At 56.2% G+C, this 17,228-nt stretch overlaps 1 protein-coding gene across 1 annotated transcript; it reads right to left on the reverse strand.

The window, feature by feature from the left end:
• Positions 1-1,784: 1,784 nt before the first annotated feature.
• RPS6KL1 (ribosomal protein S6 kinase like 1) lies at positions 1,785-16,295 on the reverse strand. Its single transcript, XM_046647739.1, has 11 exons — positions 16,225-16,295; positions 14,578-14,865; positions 13,206-13,330; positions 12,213-12,305; positions 6,987-7,034; positions 6,453-6,585; positions 5,032-5,640; positions 4,514-4,603; positions 4,276-4,358; positions 2,827-2,922; positions 1,785-2,503 (listed from the first exon to the last, which is right to left on the reverse strand). Exons 2-11 carry the CDS (start codon positions 14,840-14,842, stop codon positions 2,393-2,395), a joined length of 1,653 nt encoding a protein of 550 aa, XP_046503695.1. The 5' UTR covers positions 14,843-14,865; positions 16,225-16,295; the 3' UTR covers positions 1,785-2,392.
• Positions 16,296-17,228: the final 933 nt, after the last annotated feature.

The following is a 17,228-nucleotide window of genomic DNA, read 5'->3' on the forward strand; positions in this document are numbered from 1 at the left end:
GCTCAAGGTCAGTAAGAACAAATGAGGGTGGATCACCTCTGGGAGCAGTGACCTGTGAGGGTAAGTGGACAGGGTTGGGAGCTAACCTAGAACGACTACAGGTGACAGGCATTAATGCTGGTGTCCAGGCTTAATCACAGCCTGGTCTTTCACACTCCCTGCCTGCTGAACTTGCTTGAAGTGATGCCATCTATGTGAAGGTGTCACAAGCATGAAGTGGCTCTCAGAGGGTAGAACTAGAGTTGGTAGAAAAATTCTAGTTCAATGAAGGGAAGAATTTTAGAATTATGTATCAGGTCTGGGGCATGGTGCTAGCAGCCCTGATTTCTCTAGTAGACTACAGAGGGGGTATCCGTATTATATCTTACACAGAGGAGGTATACTGTGGGACCACAGTGTTCACAACTCGGGGCCTAGCAAAGTGCCAGATGTGCAGTGTTTATTGCATGCATGGGGCCCAGAAGTTCCAGAAGCAACTCGCACTTCATTCAACAGTGATTGGAAGTGGTCTGGCCTGACTTAGGAAGTGTAGCAAAAGGAATGCAGATTTGAATAGGCTCCACCAGCTCTGAGCAGGTCCCAATAGTAACCTCTTTGAACAGGAGCCACCACCTGTCGCAAGGGGTCACTGTGAGGATTAAACGTGTTCCTCTGAGGCACCATGACCCTCTTCTAAGACTTCGCTTCCTGTTTTATTTCCCACAGAGCCCAGTGCCCTCTACATGCCAGCACTTCCCTTGGGCTCAAAGCTGCTCTGCAGGGCACAGGCTGGCATGCTGTTCACCACCAGCCCTGCTGCTTATTACCTAGCAGACTCCAAGCTCACTCCTATCATGGAGCTTCCCTGGGGTTGCCTTCCAATCTCACTGTTTGGGCAGGGCCGCTCTCATTCCATTAATGAGGCAAAGACACCATAGGCAACAGCAGGCTTTATTGGGGCGGGGGGGGGGGGGGGGGGGTGTGGGCAAGCCCCAGGGAAAGCCAGGACCATACACAGGCTGCACTTCCGCATGTCCTCTCTGTCCAGAGTCACCCTAGGGACCCCAGGAGTGTCATGGTCTCCCCATAACACAGGCCCCCTAGCCCCAGTTAGAGTTGGTCCTTCACAGCCAGACTGGAGGACAGTGTCAGAGGCGCCACCTGGTGGTGGTAGAGACACACCAGAAGGAAGGAGTTGGGAGCAGAGCTAGTGGAAGTTACTGTATTAGGTGCCACACCCCAGTGACAGGGTGAGTCCTGAGAGGAAGAGGCCCCCAGTCTTGGGACTGTCTTTGGGGGTAACTACTTACCCCAGCTCTTCAGAGACCAGAAACATCTTGCTTCTGGCTAAAAGCTTGGGCAATCATTCCATGTGTTTTGTGGTTCTCATTTCAAAAAGGGATGAAGTCACAGTGGGCAGTGAATTGAGTGGACCCTCAAGACTAAAATGCAAAATGGTAAACAGGACTAGTGTCCAAGAAGGGAATCCTAACAGGTACAACTTATTTCAGCAGGCTGGAGGCAGAATTGTCACCTCAGACCCGTGGGGCAGGTTCCCCTTTCTCTCCACACCAGTGGGCTAGCTGGAGAAGGGAGCTCTTTATTCTGTTTTCAGAATTGCTCGACACGACAGAGCTGTGCATCCCTCCCTCTCCCCACTCCTCCGTATCCTTATTGTCCTCCCCTCCCTTCCTTTTGCTCTCCAAAGTCTGGAATCACAAGATAAAGAGCATGGTCAGGAAGGTGCGGCGGGGTCATCCTGTCCCCCACTTCACCCCATGCCCATTACAGACTTCTTCTCTGCTTCCCAGCCTCCCCACCCTCTGCAGAAGTAGCCTGGTGGAAGAGGCCCACTAGTTGCATGGCTAAGATGACCAGCCAGGACAGCCCTGGTTTGGGTCCACTGAGCCAGTGAACCAGTATCCTGAGATGAGTGTCCAGAGATGTCCCAAGTTGGGTACATGGCAGATGGTGAGTCACAAAACCTCTTGGGCAGCTCAGCAGGTGGTCAGTAGTTCAGAGCTAATGTGGTGGAAGGCACCCTTTAACGTGGTAGGTCTGTGTTCGAGGTACAAGGTGTGTGCCCAACAGGTATCTGTTGACTGATGGGTGGAGGACGGATGGGTGAAGGGGTCCAAGCTGCCTAGCAAGGTGAGATGCCCCTGTCCCTCCCCCTCAGGAGTGACTAAAAAGGATTTCTCCAAGAGCTGGCCAGGGCCACTCCCTAGGCCCTTCCGGGGTAGTGGCGATGGTTACTTCTGAGGTTACTTCTAGGGGCTGAGCAGGAAAGGCAGCTGGCCTGCGTTCTTTGCCTGAGGGCCACTGATTAGAGGGGCCCACTCGGGGTGAAGGCAAAGAGAAGAGAGGCGATCCAGACCAGTCCAGCTGCTTCCATCGCCTGCTCCACCCCCTCTTACCCCACCAGTTTGCTCCACTGGATAGTACTGAAAAAGGGGTGGGACTTGAGTTTGTTGACACCACCTCCTCCAGCGCCCAGGCGCCGAGTGGGATCAAACTGCAGCAGCTGCGGAGAAAGGCCCGGGTCAGCACTCAGCAGGCCTTCCCAGCCCCACCCACTGCTGAGGCATGGGCTGACCTCCAGGGACTCCAGTCACCATGGACCCAGGGGCTCAGTCCCTGCCAGCCCAGCCCACAGGACCCCCAGTCCCCCTGGGGGGACTTTGGTTGTGTTTGGCCACCAACATACAGAAATCTGTCATCCCTACTACCCTCCTGCACCCACATCAGACATCCAGTACGCAGCACAGCTTGCTCACACACAGGGTTCTACCCTCCCAGCACCCGCCCTCAGGCCAAGCTGCCTCCTCTGGGCTGGCTGTACCTCACCTCCGTCAGCAGGGAGGCTGCTGGGCGACTGAGCCACTCTGGCAGCTGGAGCTGGGTGTGGGGCTGGATTCCTGAGGGATGGCTCTGGGACAGTGCCTAGGAAGACATAGTGAAGAGCCTCTGAGGAGACAACCCCAGGAAAGTCCGTACACTCCAGTGGCAGCCAGGACTTTATTTACCCGCCAGTGCCACATCCCATGGGAATGATGATGATGATGATGTTGATCGTGGCCTTTTGCTTTGGATCTACTGTATGCCAGGCTGTGGATGATGCCTGACATCCATTATCCATAATTCCCACAACAACCCCCAAAGCAAGTACGAGTATCCCCATTTTAAAGACAATAAGTAAGCCCAGAGAGGTAAAGGACTTGTGCTGAGTTCAGGGTTTGAACCCAGGTCCTTCTGGCTCTAAGCTTCCTCGAAGCATCAATCTTGGGTTGCAATCAGGGCAAGCACTCTATCAAGAACAGCAATGGAACTTGTCTCCTTATAGAAAAAACTCCCCCGGCTACTCAGGGCCAAGGCAGGGCGGAGACAAGGGAAGAAGGCAGAACCTCCCCATGCTCCAGAAGGGGGCAGCTGTGGAGAGCAGAGAGGTCTGTCTGGAGGTCAGGAAGAGCTGCAAGAAGCAACCAGGAGGCAGGCCAGGAGCCCTGGGCTAGACAGGTGGCGGGAGACCAAGGGGGGAGAACCACTCTATGGCGAGATTTGCATCCAGGGCTCTCAGAGGCGCGGGCTATGGGACGGAAGCCAGAGGGAGCCAGGATGCACTGGTCGTATCTGGGCTGCAGGTCACACTGCATCCACTCCTGTCATTTCTTGCTCAGATGCAGTTTGGCCTCTCCCATTCTGCCTGACCTGACCAGTCCCAGGTGCGGTGCTGAGCTAAAGGAGGAAGCTCAGAGGCTGCCATCCTGAACACAGGTGTTTGCAGGGCGAACTTTGAGCTCTTGGACAGAGCAGCTGCTGGCCTGAATGAAGGACGCCCTCTCCTGTCCTCCAACCAAAGTCTGGGGGTTACAGCCCAGGAAGGTGTGGATGGGGAGAGGAAGCTTGGGGGATGAGTCAGTGGCCTTCCAGGAAAGAAGGGCCGTGCCAAGCCCCACCCTCCCTCCAGACGTAGGCCCGAGTTTTCTCTTCCAGAAACCTTCCTTGACCATCCCAACTCAACTCTCATTCATATAAGTTGACAGGCTCTAGCTATAGTCACTAGTGTGGTGGGGGTGCTAAGTGTGTCCATGGCCTGGGTGGGAGTGGCTTCCTGCATCTCTCATGGCCTGAGCGGGCAGCTGGGGGGAACAGCTATGCTAGCAAGACACCCGGCCCAATGGCCAGGTCTTGGAGACCAGGCAGCCCCAGCCACAACACTGGCTGGTTGGACCAAGCCCAGCCCATTCTGCACTCAGTGACACCCACCAGGGCTCCAGACCCTGCCCGGCTACTCACCGTGCCAGTCAGCAGTTCATACAGTAGAGACCCAAAGCTCCACCAGTCACAGGCATCCGTCAGCTCAGAAATCCCACCCACCTCTGTGGGAACAAGAACACACATGTCCCAGCCTCACCCAAGAGGGCAGGTCTCCACCCTACTCATCCCACCCAGACGTGGCACATTCCTTCGGCCCCCAGCTTAGCCCACACCAAGGCACCCAAGATCTAGAGGCCCCCGGCACCCCCCTTCTTGCCTGGGGCGCTGTAGAGGTTGTCCAGGGCCTCCCTGCAGAACTGGGGCTCTACCTCAGACCACTGGCCGAAGTACGTGAGCCGGACATGACCTTCCATCCAGTGTGTGCAGTGAAGAATAAGGGCGACAAAAATTGTGGTCATTGTTGAGCAGCTGGCATGGGGGAGGGTACTCCAGGGCTCCCGCCAGCAGTCACAGGGCAGGAGCCAGTGACCACACCGGGCAGAGCCTCCCTAGGGGCACGGCCCCCTGAGGCCCAGAGATGACCAGGTGTTCCTAGCAGCTGCTGCCCTGGACTCGTGGGGGAAAGGGGCTTGCTTCCCAGGCTCAACCTTGCCAACCAGACTCGGCAGAGGCCAGCATGAAAAGGCTGGGGGGAGGCATGGCAAGAAGCAGATAGCCCCTGCGTTCCCTTTGACTTTGGGGAGCTCTCGTTCTCTGCCTTCAGGGGCTCCCACCTCAGGGAGGGGGGAGGGGGAGGGTGGCCTACTCCCCTCCCTGCTGGCCTGGGGCACCTACCTGCCTGATCCAGGAGCAGGTTCCGGGGATTGAGGTCCCGGCACAGCACCCCCTGCTCATGCAGCGCCTCCAGTGCCACCAGCGTCTCTGCCGCCCACTGCTTCACCTGCTCTTCTCTCACGCTCCAGGCTCCTCCAGCAGACCCCAGGCTGGCCCCATCCCCTGAGGGGCGGCTCTGACCTCTGCCTCCGCCACAGCCCCCCAGCACCTGGCCAGCCCCCTCACGAACCCAAGGAAGCCCCCAAGAGGGCCCCATGTCCGGGCTCTGGCCAGGTGCCCACCTGGCTTGGAGGTGTAGGTGGCTACTTGGGGCCTTTGGAAGGTCCGAGGAGCACGCGGTGCTGGTCCTGGCTGAGGGTTCACCTTCAGCCTCTCTCTGGGGTCTGGTGGATGGGGCATCCCTGGCTGGGGGAAGGCTCTGAGAAGTCCGTGGAGGCTCCGGGGTGATTCTGTCCTGCAGGCGGGTGTGGCCCAGGGGAAACAGTGCTGGGGTCCGGAGGCTGAGGGGGCAGTTGAGCTGAGCCTTCATCCTCTCCAGGCTGGAGCCAGATCTGAGCCCAGACTGTTGGGGGCACGCCTGGGAGAGCACGTGGGACCACAGAGTGCCTCCTGGGCCATGCAGAGGGAGCGGCGAGCATGGGGACAGGGGAGAAGAAGAGCATGGACGCCAGGTCCCTGTCCCACTCCTGCCTCCCCTCTCTGTGGCATTGACCCTCTGCTCCCTCCTTCCCTCAGCCTAGAAGGCTCTCTCCCTCCTCTCGACTCATCTGGAGGACCCCTGTGCCACAACCGGGCATAAAATTGGTGCTTAACCCCTAAGCAGATGTAAATCATTGTTACTGTCCTTGTTTTGGGTGGTAGGTTCACTGGTGTTCAACATGTTACAATTTTTTTTTCTTTTTTGGGGAGAATAGTATAATAAAATTAAAGCGAAATAAAATAAAAGAAGGCCAGGCATGGAGCTGTGATGACTACAGGTCATGACCCAAGGACATGTACCTCATTCAAAAAATCACCTCTAATAGGTGATCAATAAATAGCTGCCACGTGGCCCAGTTCCTGTCCTTACAGCTTCAGTCACCCCCAGACCATGTGGCCATTCTTATGGATGGGCACAGACTAGAAAAATGAAGACAGCCAAGATTGGAGGAAATGGTGACAAAGGGGACATCTGTGTAAATGTTCTCTTGTCCGCCTAGGATGTGAGCATCCTCCCCAGGACGTGCCCTGCCTCCTTGGCACCACAGAGGCCCACGAGAGCCTGATCCTGCCATGCCCCTCCAGAAAGCCTGGGTCCCCTACTCTGTGCTGCACATCTGGGGCAAGTCACCCCCCTCCTCAGGGCTTGGCATTTTAAGGGGATGAAAGAGGACAACACCCCAAAGGCCTGAGGAGCTGACAGGGCCCTCAGGCCCCCTCACCTTGCACATGCTCCAGGTGCAGGAAGATGGAGTCCTCACTCACAAAGTACCGCAGCAGCTTGGTCATGTAGGGGACACCATGTGGGATGATGGTTAGCCGCTCCCGGCTTGCCACATGGCACCTGGACAGGCTCTGGGGAGGGGACGGGGCAGGCAGATCAGCTGGGGACAGTCCAGAGGCTGCTCTGCTGGGGGATGTCCTGGCCCCAGCTTCAGGGGAAACCGGATGAGGGATGGGAGCCACCTTGAGGAGCAACTGCCTCCCCAGTTCCTGACCTGGCCCTCACCCTATTTCCACCGTGGCATCCAGGTCCTCCACCCTCCAGGCCAAAGATGAGGCAGGATGTGTGTGTGTGTCTGGCTGGGAGGCGGGGGGCATGCTCAGGGGCAGAACAAGCAGCTTTTGGATTTGGAAGGAGCAGGGGCTTGAGATACAGGTTCTGGGTACAGGGTTCTCCAGAGGGTGAGCTTCCCAAGAGCTCTGAGAAAGTCCCAAGGGGAATGCAGAGTGACACAGGACTGGGTGGCACCTGCCTTCACCACGAAGGTCCCTCCAGTCGCTGGATCCTGGACCAGCTGCACCTGCCAAGGTCCAAGAGGCAACAGTAAAGGCACATGCTAGTTCCCGGGGCCCCATGGTCCCAGCCCCAGGCCCCCTGGGTCCTCCACTGAGGCTGACTCATTTCAAGGGTAGGGCAGGGAGGGCAGGCTTTGGTGGTACCAAGTATGTCTCCCGACCCCAAGTTGACATTGATCCTGTCCTGCTCATCTACCCTTGTTAGACCTGCAGATCTTAGCTCAGGTGCCACCACTGTCAGGAAGCCTTCCCAACCCTCAGGTTGAGCTGGGGCCCCTAATCTGTCTCCAGTACTCTCTGGGCTCGCCCCTAGGGGAGCGCTATCACACTGCATCTAATTTCCTGTCTCCCCAATGGACTGTGAGCTCCGTGAGGACAGGGACCACACTATCCGGTTCTGTATTCCCAGAGCCCTGCACAGCATGGGGATGTTGTAGGGGCTCCACGCATGCGTGGTGAGTGGTCCATCTTGCAGGCTCTGAAGGTGTCATGGCTGGAAGGGACCTCAGTCAACCCCTTCTGATCTCTTATTTTACAGGTGAACAAGCTGAGGCTCTGAGAGTGTGGCCCCAGTTCACCCATGTGCTGAGCTGGGAGCACGCAGTGTTCACCTGCTCCTTCAGGTCTCTTGCTCTGCCCGCCCCACCCCTTTTAAACAGTCTCTCTCTCTCTGGAGGCTGTCTTTGGAGAGCAGCCTGCTCCTACCCTTGTTGGTTTGGGGTAGAGGCAGGGGTCAGGGCCTTGAGCTGGGCCCTGACTCATCTCCATGGTGGGCAGGGGTGGACCCCAGCCCTAGGAGAGGGTACGCTGGCACACTGGGGCAGAAAGGCGGAAGATTCAGCCCAGATGAGCAGCAGGCGGGGGCAAGACCGGCACCCTGGTGGTGTGACTCCTTGGCCCTGCAGACACTCCCCATGATGGCGTGTGGGAGGACAGTGATGAAGATGCAGCCTGGGATCGGGGGGGGACAGGGGCACTGGGTTTAGCTCTTAGGTGAGTGAATTGATTTTCTCATCTATCAAACAGGAATCAGAAATGCCCAGCTTCCCTCATCCCTGGTTGGTTGAGGCCATAAATGGGAAGGCCCTCTGTGAACGTAAAGACCATCTTAAGAATGCCAGTTATCACATTTGCCAAGTCGCATCACCTCTCTGAACTTTGTTCTTCTTAATGGCAAAATGGGGTCGCGGCAGTACCTCCTTCAGAAGGTCACTAGGAGGATTCTAGTAAAGCAGACGACTCAACAGCAGCAGCCCGTGCCCACCACACAGCACACCCTCAGTAATCTGTACTGACGATTATGATCGTAGGGGAACCCACACCGGCTACAGAGCCTTTACTCTGTGCTAAGCGCTTTACTTAGATTATTTAATTTTACTCCCACAGACCTACCAGGTGAGTGTTACTAGTGACCCATTTTATTGATGAAGAAATTGAGGTTCAGAGAGGTTATGTTGCCTACAAGCCCACTGCTAAAAAGGGGTAGAGACAGGATTTGAATCCAGGCAGGCTGATCCCAGAGCCCTGGAGACCTAACTGCAACTAGGGGCACAACCAGGTGACCTTGGTATGTGCCCTCCCCTCTGGGCCTCAGTTTTCTCATCATCAGAGAAATGAAGGTGAGGGAGTCGAGGAGCGCCAGGGCCCTATCCGCAGCAGGAGGGAGGAGGCCCTTCTGACCACCAGAGGTCTCTCCTCCAACAGCCGGAGCCTGGCTCCAGCTCCTTCACTAAATTTGTGCAATGTTTGAAAAAGAAAGGAAGAAAACTCTGGAGTCATTTAGGAGAACAGAGTTTCCCACAAGTACTGACAGCCCAGATAATTCCCCACGTCCCTGGCCAAGTGGGATTCCCTGCCACCTTGTCCTGGGCAAGGTCCTCCCATTTACAGAGTCCAAAAAGCCAGCAGTGATGGTGGGGGAAGCCAGAAATAAAACTTGATCAGTATACTGAAAAACGTGTGTTAAAATATATATATATATACACACACACATATTTAAACCTACCTACCTAGGAAGAATTAAACCAAAACATTAACAGTAATTGTCTTGGAGTTAGGTAGGATGGTGGGGAATTTTTGTTTTTCCTGTTTCATTACATCTCAAAAGGGTTGCAGAGGGAGCATTTTCCCGTTACATCAAGCAAACAAAAAAATCCCCTTCCTCTTTTGCTCAATTCTATGACGGACAGAGCCCCAGCTCATCACTTGACCTCTATGAACCTCAGTTTCATTCTTGGTAAGACAATTATTAAAATGCAGCACTGTCCGATAGAGCATGCTGCCGTGATGGAAATATTATACATCTGCAGTGTCCAATAGAAGCCAAGAGCCATGGGTGGCTATGGAGCCCTTGCAATGTGCTGGTGCAAGTGAGAAACGGAATACTTGATTTCAATGAATTTTAATTTAAATAGTCTTATGTGGCTAGCGACCACTCTAGCACACTGCATGGTATAACGCCTTTTTCCCCTGGGCGACTGAGAGGGTTTAATGCAACTGCTTTGTGACCTATGATCGTCAGGTGAGTGTGGCTGTTGGGAAGGTGGACGGGTTCTGGGGACCTGCTCTCATCTTTTTAGAAAAGGTGAGTTCTTAGGACGTGGGGACAATTAAAGTTTTGGTGAAACACATTAACCCTTTATTTAAAAATGCCCACAGTATCAGAATCCCAGGAGGAAACTCTCATGGAGCAAACAAGTCCAAAAGTTTCAAACAGGGTCTCAAACTCCAAGGCCCCCAGGGGCCGGGCACATGAGCCAAGTGGGCGGGGCAGGAACAGGCACCCACTGGAGGGCTGGTGCCCTTAAAGCAGCAGCCCCTCCTCCACTCCCTGCTGCCATGCGGGAATGTGAGCCAGCATTTCCAGATCTTCCCATTTTCAGGAGAAGCAGGAAATCTGGACTTCTATATGAAAGCTGCCAATTTTTAAATGTTGGTAACTAATAAGAATGAAAAAAAGACACCCCGGTGTTTGAGCCAAAAAACAAGACATGACTTGGATGGCTTTTTTCTTCCCCATCCCTGACTCAGAGGCTGGCTCCTGGACAAGGCTCAGCAAATGCGCGGTGATGTCTACCAGGACCCCCACGCTCCCTGAGAGCAAATCCCCGGGTATTCTGGCCAGCTGCTTACCTAGTTCCTGAGCCCCCCAGATCGCTGTTCCCTGCTACCCCCTAGCCCTGCCAGTACCTCTTCAGCCCCTAGAGACCCCCTCCCTGGCCCAGTTAACCCTAACAACTGGGCATCTCTGAGGGCACTCAAGGATTCCTGAGTGAGCCCTTTGCTTCTCTGCTCTGTGGGCTGCTGCTGGCCGGCAGGGCCCTCCCGCCCGGATCTGCCTGGGCAGGGCTGTGGAATGGAACTCTGTGACCACACAGCCAGGCCTGGCTGCAGGGACTGGGGCCCATCGGCCTTAACACTTCTCCTAATTTGGGGAAGCTGGTGCTCCTGGCTTGGGAATGATACAGGAAAAGGAAGCAGGATCTCAGGAGGGAGGTGGAGTAGGTAAGTTGAATGCCCAAGAAAGGGTGAAACAGAAAAGAACGGCCAGCTCCAGATAGAATGGTTGAACTTGGCCTAAATTTGTGGTTTCCATATGCACAGGCCTCAGAACACTGGATTCTGACATGAAAATGCTTTGCATATGCGTGTCCTGGGGTTAACACAAATTCGGGGAATTCTGTCATAGACCTCCCTCTTGGAAACTCACAGTGTACATTTGCATCCTAAAAGCTCTGAAAACTCCTATAATTACAAAAACAAAGTAAAGTAACTTTAACTCACTGTTTCTCAGACTTATTTGACCTGGAACCCCTCTCTCCATAACAGGTATGGTTCAGTGGGATCCCACACAGGTAAATGGTGGTGGCAGTCTCCTACCCAGCCTGTCTCTGGGAGCGGCTGTGCTTGGTTGAGCCACATGGACCAGTGCAGTGGGAAGGACCTCGCAGATGGAAGCTGGCTGGGCCTTGGCTGACAGCCTGGGGCCTGTTCCAGGGACCCGGGAGAAGCAGCTGGAGCAAAGCTGGGGGACGGGAAGCCTACAGCCTCCTGACTCGCTCTTGTCACCAGCATTTAGAGCCATCAAACATGTATGAAATTTTTTAGCGTGTGCCAGGCCTTTCCCAAAAATGATTTCATTTTAGTTCCCACATCACCCCATGGGGGGGAGAATTCTTACCCCACTTACAGATGAGGAAACCAATGCTCGGAGAGGTGAAGGGATTTGCCCGTGGCCACGCTGTGCATTGCCCGGACAGCACTTCATTCTCCGGCGTGTGAGGAAGCACACTGTGGTGTTTTCTCTGTGGGCTCCCAGGCACATCAAATCCCCTGATGAGTGTTTAAATCACAGATTCCTGGGCTCAACGCTAGAAATTCTGACTCAACAGGCCTGGGGTGGAGCTCGGGCATCTGTGTTTTTAGGAAGCTCCCCAGGTGATTCTAATAAACAGCCAGTTTGGGAAAGAACAGCTTTAGGGAGTACTCAGGTCTCCCTCGTTGGGGCAGAGGGCAATCGAATGTTGGCTCAGATCCCAATTGACCCAACCGTTTGTCCTTCTGATTCTTCCACTCTAACGAGTGTCCCAGGTACGAATTGGGATGTCGGCTCCTATCTTCCTGTCTGCCTTGAGTTGAGGGAAGGGGTTCCAGAGGGGGTCCGGATGAGGCTGGGGGTGCTAGGGGAGGAGGGGCAGAGTTGCCACCAGCCAGCTTGGACCCTCTGCTGGACAGGTTTCTGGAGATGAGCACATTCCTGCCACAGGAACTTCTTGGCTGTGCTTGGTGGGGAGACTCTTGGCCGCAGCCCTGGGGTGCAGAGTGAGTGCAGGGTGGTGGCCTGTGGGAAGCAGGAAGTGGGAGTGAGTGGGCAGTAGGTGCTGGCAGGGGGCCCTAGGCACAGCTTCTCCTGTGGCTTCCGTCTTGAATCTCTGAGGGGGCGGTTTTCTGTGTCTGAGCTGGAGGGTTGTGGTGAGGGGTATCTGCCTTTTCGGGGACCTGACAGTGTGTGCTGGGATGGGGGAGGGGTGGGAAACCACTGGACACAGCTGCTCTCCTCCTCTTGGGTCCTCTGAGCCCTTTCCAGCCCCCACTGGAGGACTGGGGGGTAGCGCTCTCCCCACCCATTACCCCTAACGGCACACACCAGCTCCTCCCACACCCACAGGTGTCTGCTCACTCACCTTGCCGATGACCCCGACCACCCTGCAGCCCCTCAGCTGCTCCAGGGCAGAACTCAGTGTGCGGATGGGCCGGAGCCTCAGGCTGCTGAAACCCTGTGGAGGTGGAGACAGGCCATGTAGCCTCAGGGCCCAGGCCTCCTCAGCCACTGCCTTCTTACCAGGCAGTGGGCAGCGCCTCCGGCTGCAGGAGAGCAGTGGCCACAGCAGGCAGGACTAGGGTACAGGCAGACCCCACCTCACAGGGACAGGCTGAGTGGAGAAGCTGGCCCTGACCAGCAGGGGGCCCACACTGGTCCAGGGTGGCCACACTGCCTTCTTCACTCAGCCCCCACCCAGTCCTCTTTCCAGGCCTAGGGAGTTCTCAGAGCTTTCGAACCCGTCCTGTCCCTCGAAAGCCCCATCCACAGGAGGCAGATGCCCCCAGGGGTGGGGAAGTAACCTGGGAACAGGTGGGTCTCAGGGAACACACCCCGAAGACCAAGGCATGTGCCCCAGCCACGTACTTTGGGGAAAGGCAACTTACAAGATGCAGCGAGCCTAGGAGTATGTGTGCGTGTCTGTGGGTGTGAGAGGTGTGCGTGCATTTTAAACCCTCTCTGACTGCCCACTGGTTAGGAAAAGCCATACGGGGAAAGCACTTGTGCACATTTGTGTGTGCGTGCATTCACACGTGTACGCACAAGTGGGCATTCATGCTGCAGATACTCACTGTGGCCCATTCAAACACAAACAGATCTGGGAGACTGTGGACACACGTGAGCATGTGTACAAGCTGTGTGTAAGGGTGGGGGGCGGTGTGTGTGTACTCTGTGAGGGCGCGAGACTGGACTAGAGATGATTCACTCAACGTGTCTGAAAGTGAATGAACGAAGGAGGGTGTGGGAGAGAGAGGAAGCCAGAAGGAGGACAGCAGGAGCTGGCGCTCTGGCCATGAGGGGGGCCTCAGCTCTCTCCCCTTAGAGCCCTCAGGCATTTGGGGAGGGGTCCCCTCACCGTGCCTGGGCTGGTTCCGCTGCCCAGCGTCCTCTGCAGGTGACAGTTGAAGATCTCCTCTGCCCGCCGCAGGTACTTGGTAATTTTCAGCTTTACGGCCTCACATCGCTCCTTGTTGGGGTCAACTGTGGGGGGAAAGGGGTCACCAAGACCCACCCCCCGTCTTGGCGGGTTGGGGTTCCTGCTCTCATTGGCCACCCTCTGTCCTCCACAGGAGACAGCGCCACTTTCTGAGGCTGGTCAGCAGATTCTGACCCCACATCTGTTCTTGAGCCCATCTTGTAGGTGGGAGACCAGCAGGGAAGGAGGAAAAAGGAAGATGGCAGGAGAGGTTGGGAACCGCCGACACCCCTCAGCCTACAGCACTTTACAGTTGGGCCCCACCACCTTGCTGGCTGCCATCACACGCTAGGAAGGGACAGAGTGGGGACTTCCATGTCCATTTTCAAAGGAGAAGACAGAAGCTCCCAGAGAGCACACCTTCTTCCATCTCTGAAGCCCAAGAAAAAGGCCAGAGTGGGGATCAGGATTGGGGACAAAGAAATTCACTGGACAGGCTTGAAGCCCAGGTGTTGAGGGGTCTCATCAGCAGGAAGGTAGGAAGGTGAATCAGGACCCACCTCCGGGCCACCACAGCCCTCAGGGGTCTCCAGCTGGCCTCAGGGCCAGCCTCTCCCCCAGCCTGGAAATGCCTCACTTTGCCCAGAACAGGCCTCCCCTGCCCCTCCAGGCCTTTGCTGTCTCTTCCTGGAGCACTACCCAGCCCTGGAGCTGGACAGCACACCTATCATTGTGTAGTAATCAGATCTGAGTTTTGACTTCTAGAAAATACCCTCTGCTGGCCCAGCCTGGCGTAAGTTTCCCTCTTCCCTCCCTCATTGCTCTTCCATCACCAACTCAACAGTCTTCCCCATTATAATGTAAGTCCCAGAGGGCAGGAGCCCAGCCTAGGCCCAGGGCACGGAAGCTCCCAGCCCCTCCCCGCCCCAAGCCAACACCTTCATACCCTGCTTTGCCACTTGATAGCTATGGAACCTTAAGCAAGCTATTTAACTGCCCTAGGCCTCAGTTTACTCATCTGGAAAATAGGAATAAAAATAGTTCCTATATACTTGGAACTATGTGCAACAACATATATAGTAATTTCTATTACTGTGAGGCTCAAATGAGTGAACACAGGTAAAGACCTCACACCAGGGCCTAGCGTATAGGAACTGCTCAGTAAATGCTAGCTCTTATTATCGTTCTTCACAGAGTCCTGCAGGGCTCTATGCTGGCCCTGCACAGACGCGCCCAGCACAGATGCAGGGATGATGGGACTAGCCCCCCCGCTGGCCCTTCCCCACAGGCCGCTGCCCAGCCCGGCCCTCACCATGCACGCCTCGCAGCAGGACATCCACGCCGTTCTGGTAGTGGTTGAAGGCTGCCTCGTAGTCCTCACTGACATCGCGCTCCAATGCCAGCCGGATCTGCGTGGCTGCATCCACCAGGTAGTCGCGCTTGGTCATTTCAGGTACCCCCGGAGCCACCCGGTTGCAAATCTGCTCCAGGTATATGCGGGCCTGGGACCGCACTTGTGAGCAGGGCTCAGGCTCCAGGCCAGGGCCAGGTGGGCACTCGCAGGCCACCAGGCTCATGGCTGCTGTCCTGCGGCTGCAACCTGGAATGAACAGATGCACCAGGGAGGACCCAGCTGGGAACACCTCATCTGCACCCTGGTTTCCTCCACTGAATATTGGGAGACTAATACTCACCTCCAAGGGCTGGAGGGATCAGAGCTAATGTGGGTAATGTCCCTTCCCTGAGCCAGATCTTTCTTAAGTGGTGGTGGTAATAGAATAATAACACGCTTGGGGCTCTCCCTTTCAATTCAAATTCAGTTCAAGAAGTATTTCTGGAGCACCTACTCTTTGTTGGGCCCTGGAGAGAGCTGCTTTCACGGGGACTCCGTAGAACAAACCAGTGTACACAGTAAACATAAGGAGGCCACACACTCTGAGGCCAAGGCAGGGGCCTCAGCCTCAAAGGTCATTCCTCACACTGTTCCCTTCATCCTGCCTGTTCTGCCCTCCCTTCTCCTCCTGCGGGAATCTCATTTATCCTTCAGGGTTCAGCTCAGTGGCACCTCTGGGAACAGGATGGATTGCTCCTGCTTTATTTCGATTCCCTTGGTGCTGAGGTCAGTGTGGTCAGCGAGTGAGGACCCCCAGCAGAGCCTGGCAGAGAGCTGGGCACAAGGCCAGGCCTTAAAGCCTGTGGGCAAATGAAATGACTGAGAGGCAGATTCTGGTTGGAGTTAGAGGAAGAAGGGCAGGGCCAACCCAGCCCTAGGGAGGGGATGGCTCTGACTTGAGAAGGCCAGGAGGCCACGTGGCCTCCAAGGACCTGACAGCAGCTGGTCCCTGAACAGTGTGTGATACAAGTGGCCAAAGGGACAAGAGCAGCGGCTGCGGGAAAGGAAAGCGCTCAGAGGCCAGCAGAGCTGCCTCTGCCTTCATCGCAGCCTCGGCACCTCTGCTCTCTCAGGCCCCACTGGGAAGGGGCAGGGCCAGACTTCCAACCCAGGCCATTTCTGCCTCTGTGGAGAGAGCAAGGGGAGATGAGGAGTGGGGCGGGGAGGGAAACCACACACCCAAGCCAGCGGGGAGCCGGACCCTGGCCAGGAGCGGGAGAGAGGGAGGGAGGAAGGGAGGGAGGGAAGCCGCACCCTCCCAGCATGGCCCAGCCACCCCGGACCTGCAGCTTGGACAGCCTGTGTTGGGAGTGCCAAGGCCGATGGGCTGGGCGGCTCGAGTCAGGCCCCAGCTTCAGGGGCCACTGCGCCGGGCCGGGTCCTGCGGGGCAGAGCCGCACGGCCGCACCTGGACACAGACAGCCGCGCGTGCAGCCCGCGAGGCCCTGGGACGCAAGGTGCACCGCCCGCTGGGGTCGGGCCGAGGAAGGTGGGTGGGGGAGTGAGAAGAGGGGGCATCCTCCCCTGGGGGAGGGGAATGGGGGAGGAGCCGGGCAAACACTGTACCTGCCCGAGCCAGGAGCCCGGTCCGCGCGGCCAGACCTACCCCTGCCGCCACCGTCCCGTCACCCCGACGGGAAAGCGTGCATCGCGGACCGCTGCTTAGCGCCCTCCAGCCCGGTGCAGGGGTCTGGCCGGGTGCAGCGCGGCCATTGGCTGCTGATGAGCTCATCCTCTAGCCGTTAGAATAAACCACCAATCAGCGTCCAGCTCGGCTTCTGCCGGCCCTTAAAGCCGCAGCGTCAGCTGTGCGGGGGAGGGGTGGTGGGGGGAAGGGTAGGGTGAGGGCGAAACGGGGGGCGAAGGCGGGGGCGAGGGCGAGGGCTGGTGGAAAGAGTGTTGCAGAGAGAGGAGGTCCGTAATTACCCAGGGATGCCGGAGAGACTGCTTCAGAAATCTAGACCGACTAAAAAAGCACACATGCCACTTCCAGGACTTTTCTCATTCGTTATTTCATTCATTTACTCACCTATTTAATAATTATGTGTTGAGAGACTACTATGCAAGGAGAGCTTGATGCCGAGATACAGAGAGAGAGTAGACAGTGTTTGCTCACGTCCTCACGGGGTTTGCAGTCTAGTGAGGGATACAGGGAGTAAAGAACTAAAGACTACAGTTGCTACTTCGTCCCCGTTGTGATGACAGTTGTGAGAGAGAAGCACTACAGGGGCTTGGAGACTTATAACAAAGGGAAAGACCTCGTCTAGGCGTCAGAAGGCTTTGGAGGAAGTGACATCCGAGCTGAGCACACAGACCTCCCTGCACCCGAGTGCTGCCTGGAGTCTTACTGTCCTTCCCTGGTGTTCTTGCTCTCCCGGAGACACCTTCTCATACCGCGCCCCTTTTCGGACTCCCACCCCTCCTCCCCATTCTCACTCTCAGCCAGAGACGTTGCTTCCTCCTTCCCATGAAAACATGGGAGCACAGACTTCTACCCTGCCTGCTGTCCATCACCTGCCAGGTCTGCACCCACATGCTGCCTCCACCTCTTGCCATAGATGACCTTTCTG

Source organism: Equus quagga, chromosome 20 (genome assembly GCF_021613505.1).
Source record: "Equus quagga isolate Etosha38 chromosome 20, UCLA_HA_Equagga_1.0, whole genome shotgun sequence".
In the NCBI taxonomy this organism is placed as follows: domain Eukaryota; kingdom Metazoa; phylum Chordata; class Mammalia; order Perissodactyla; family Equidae; genus Equus; species Equus quagga.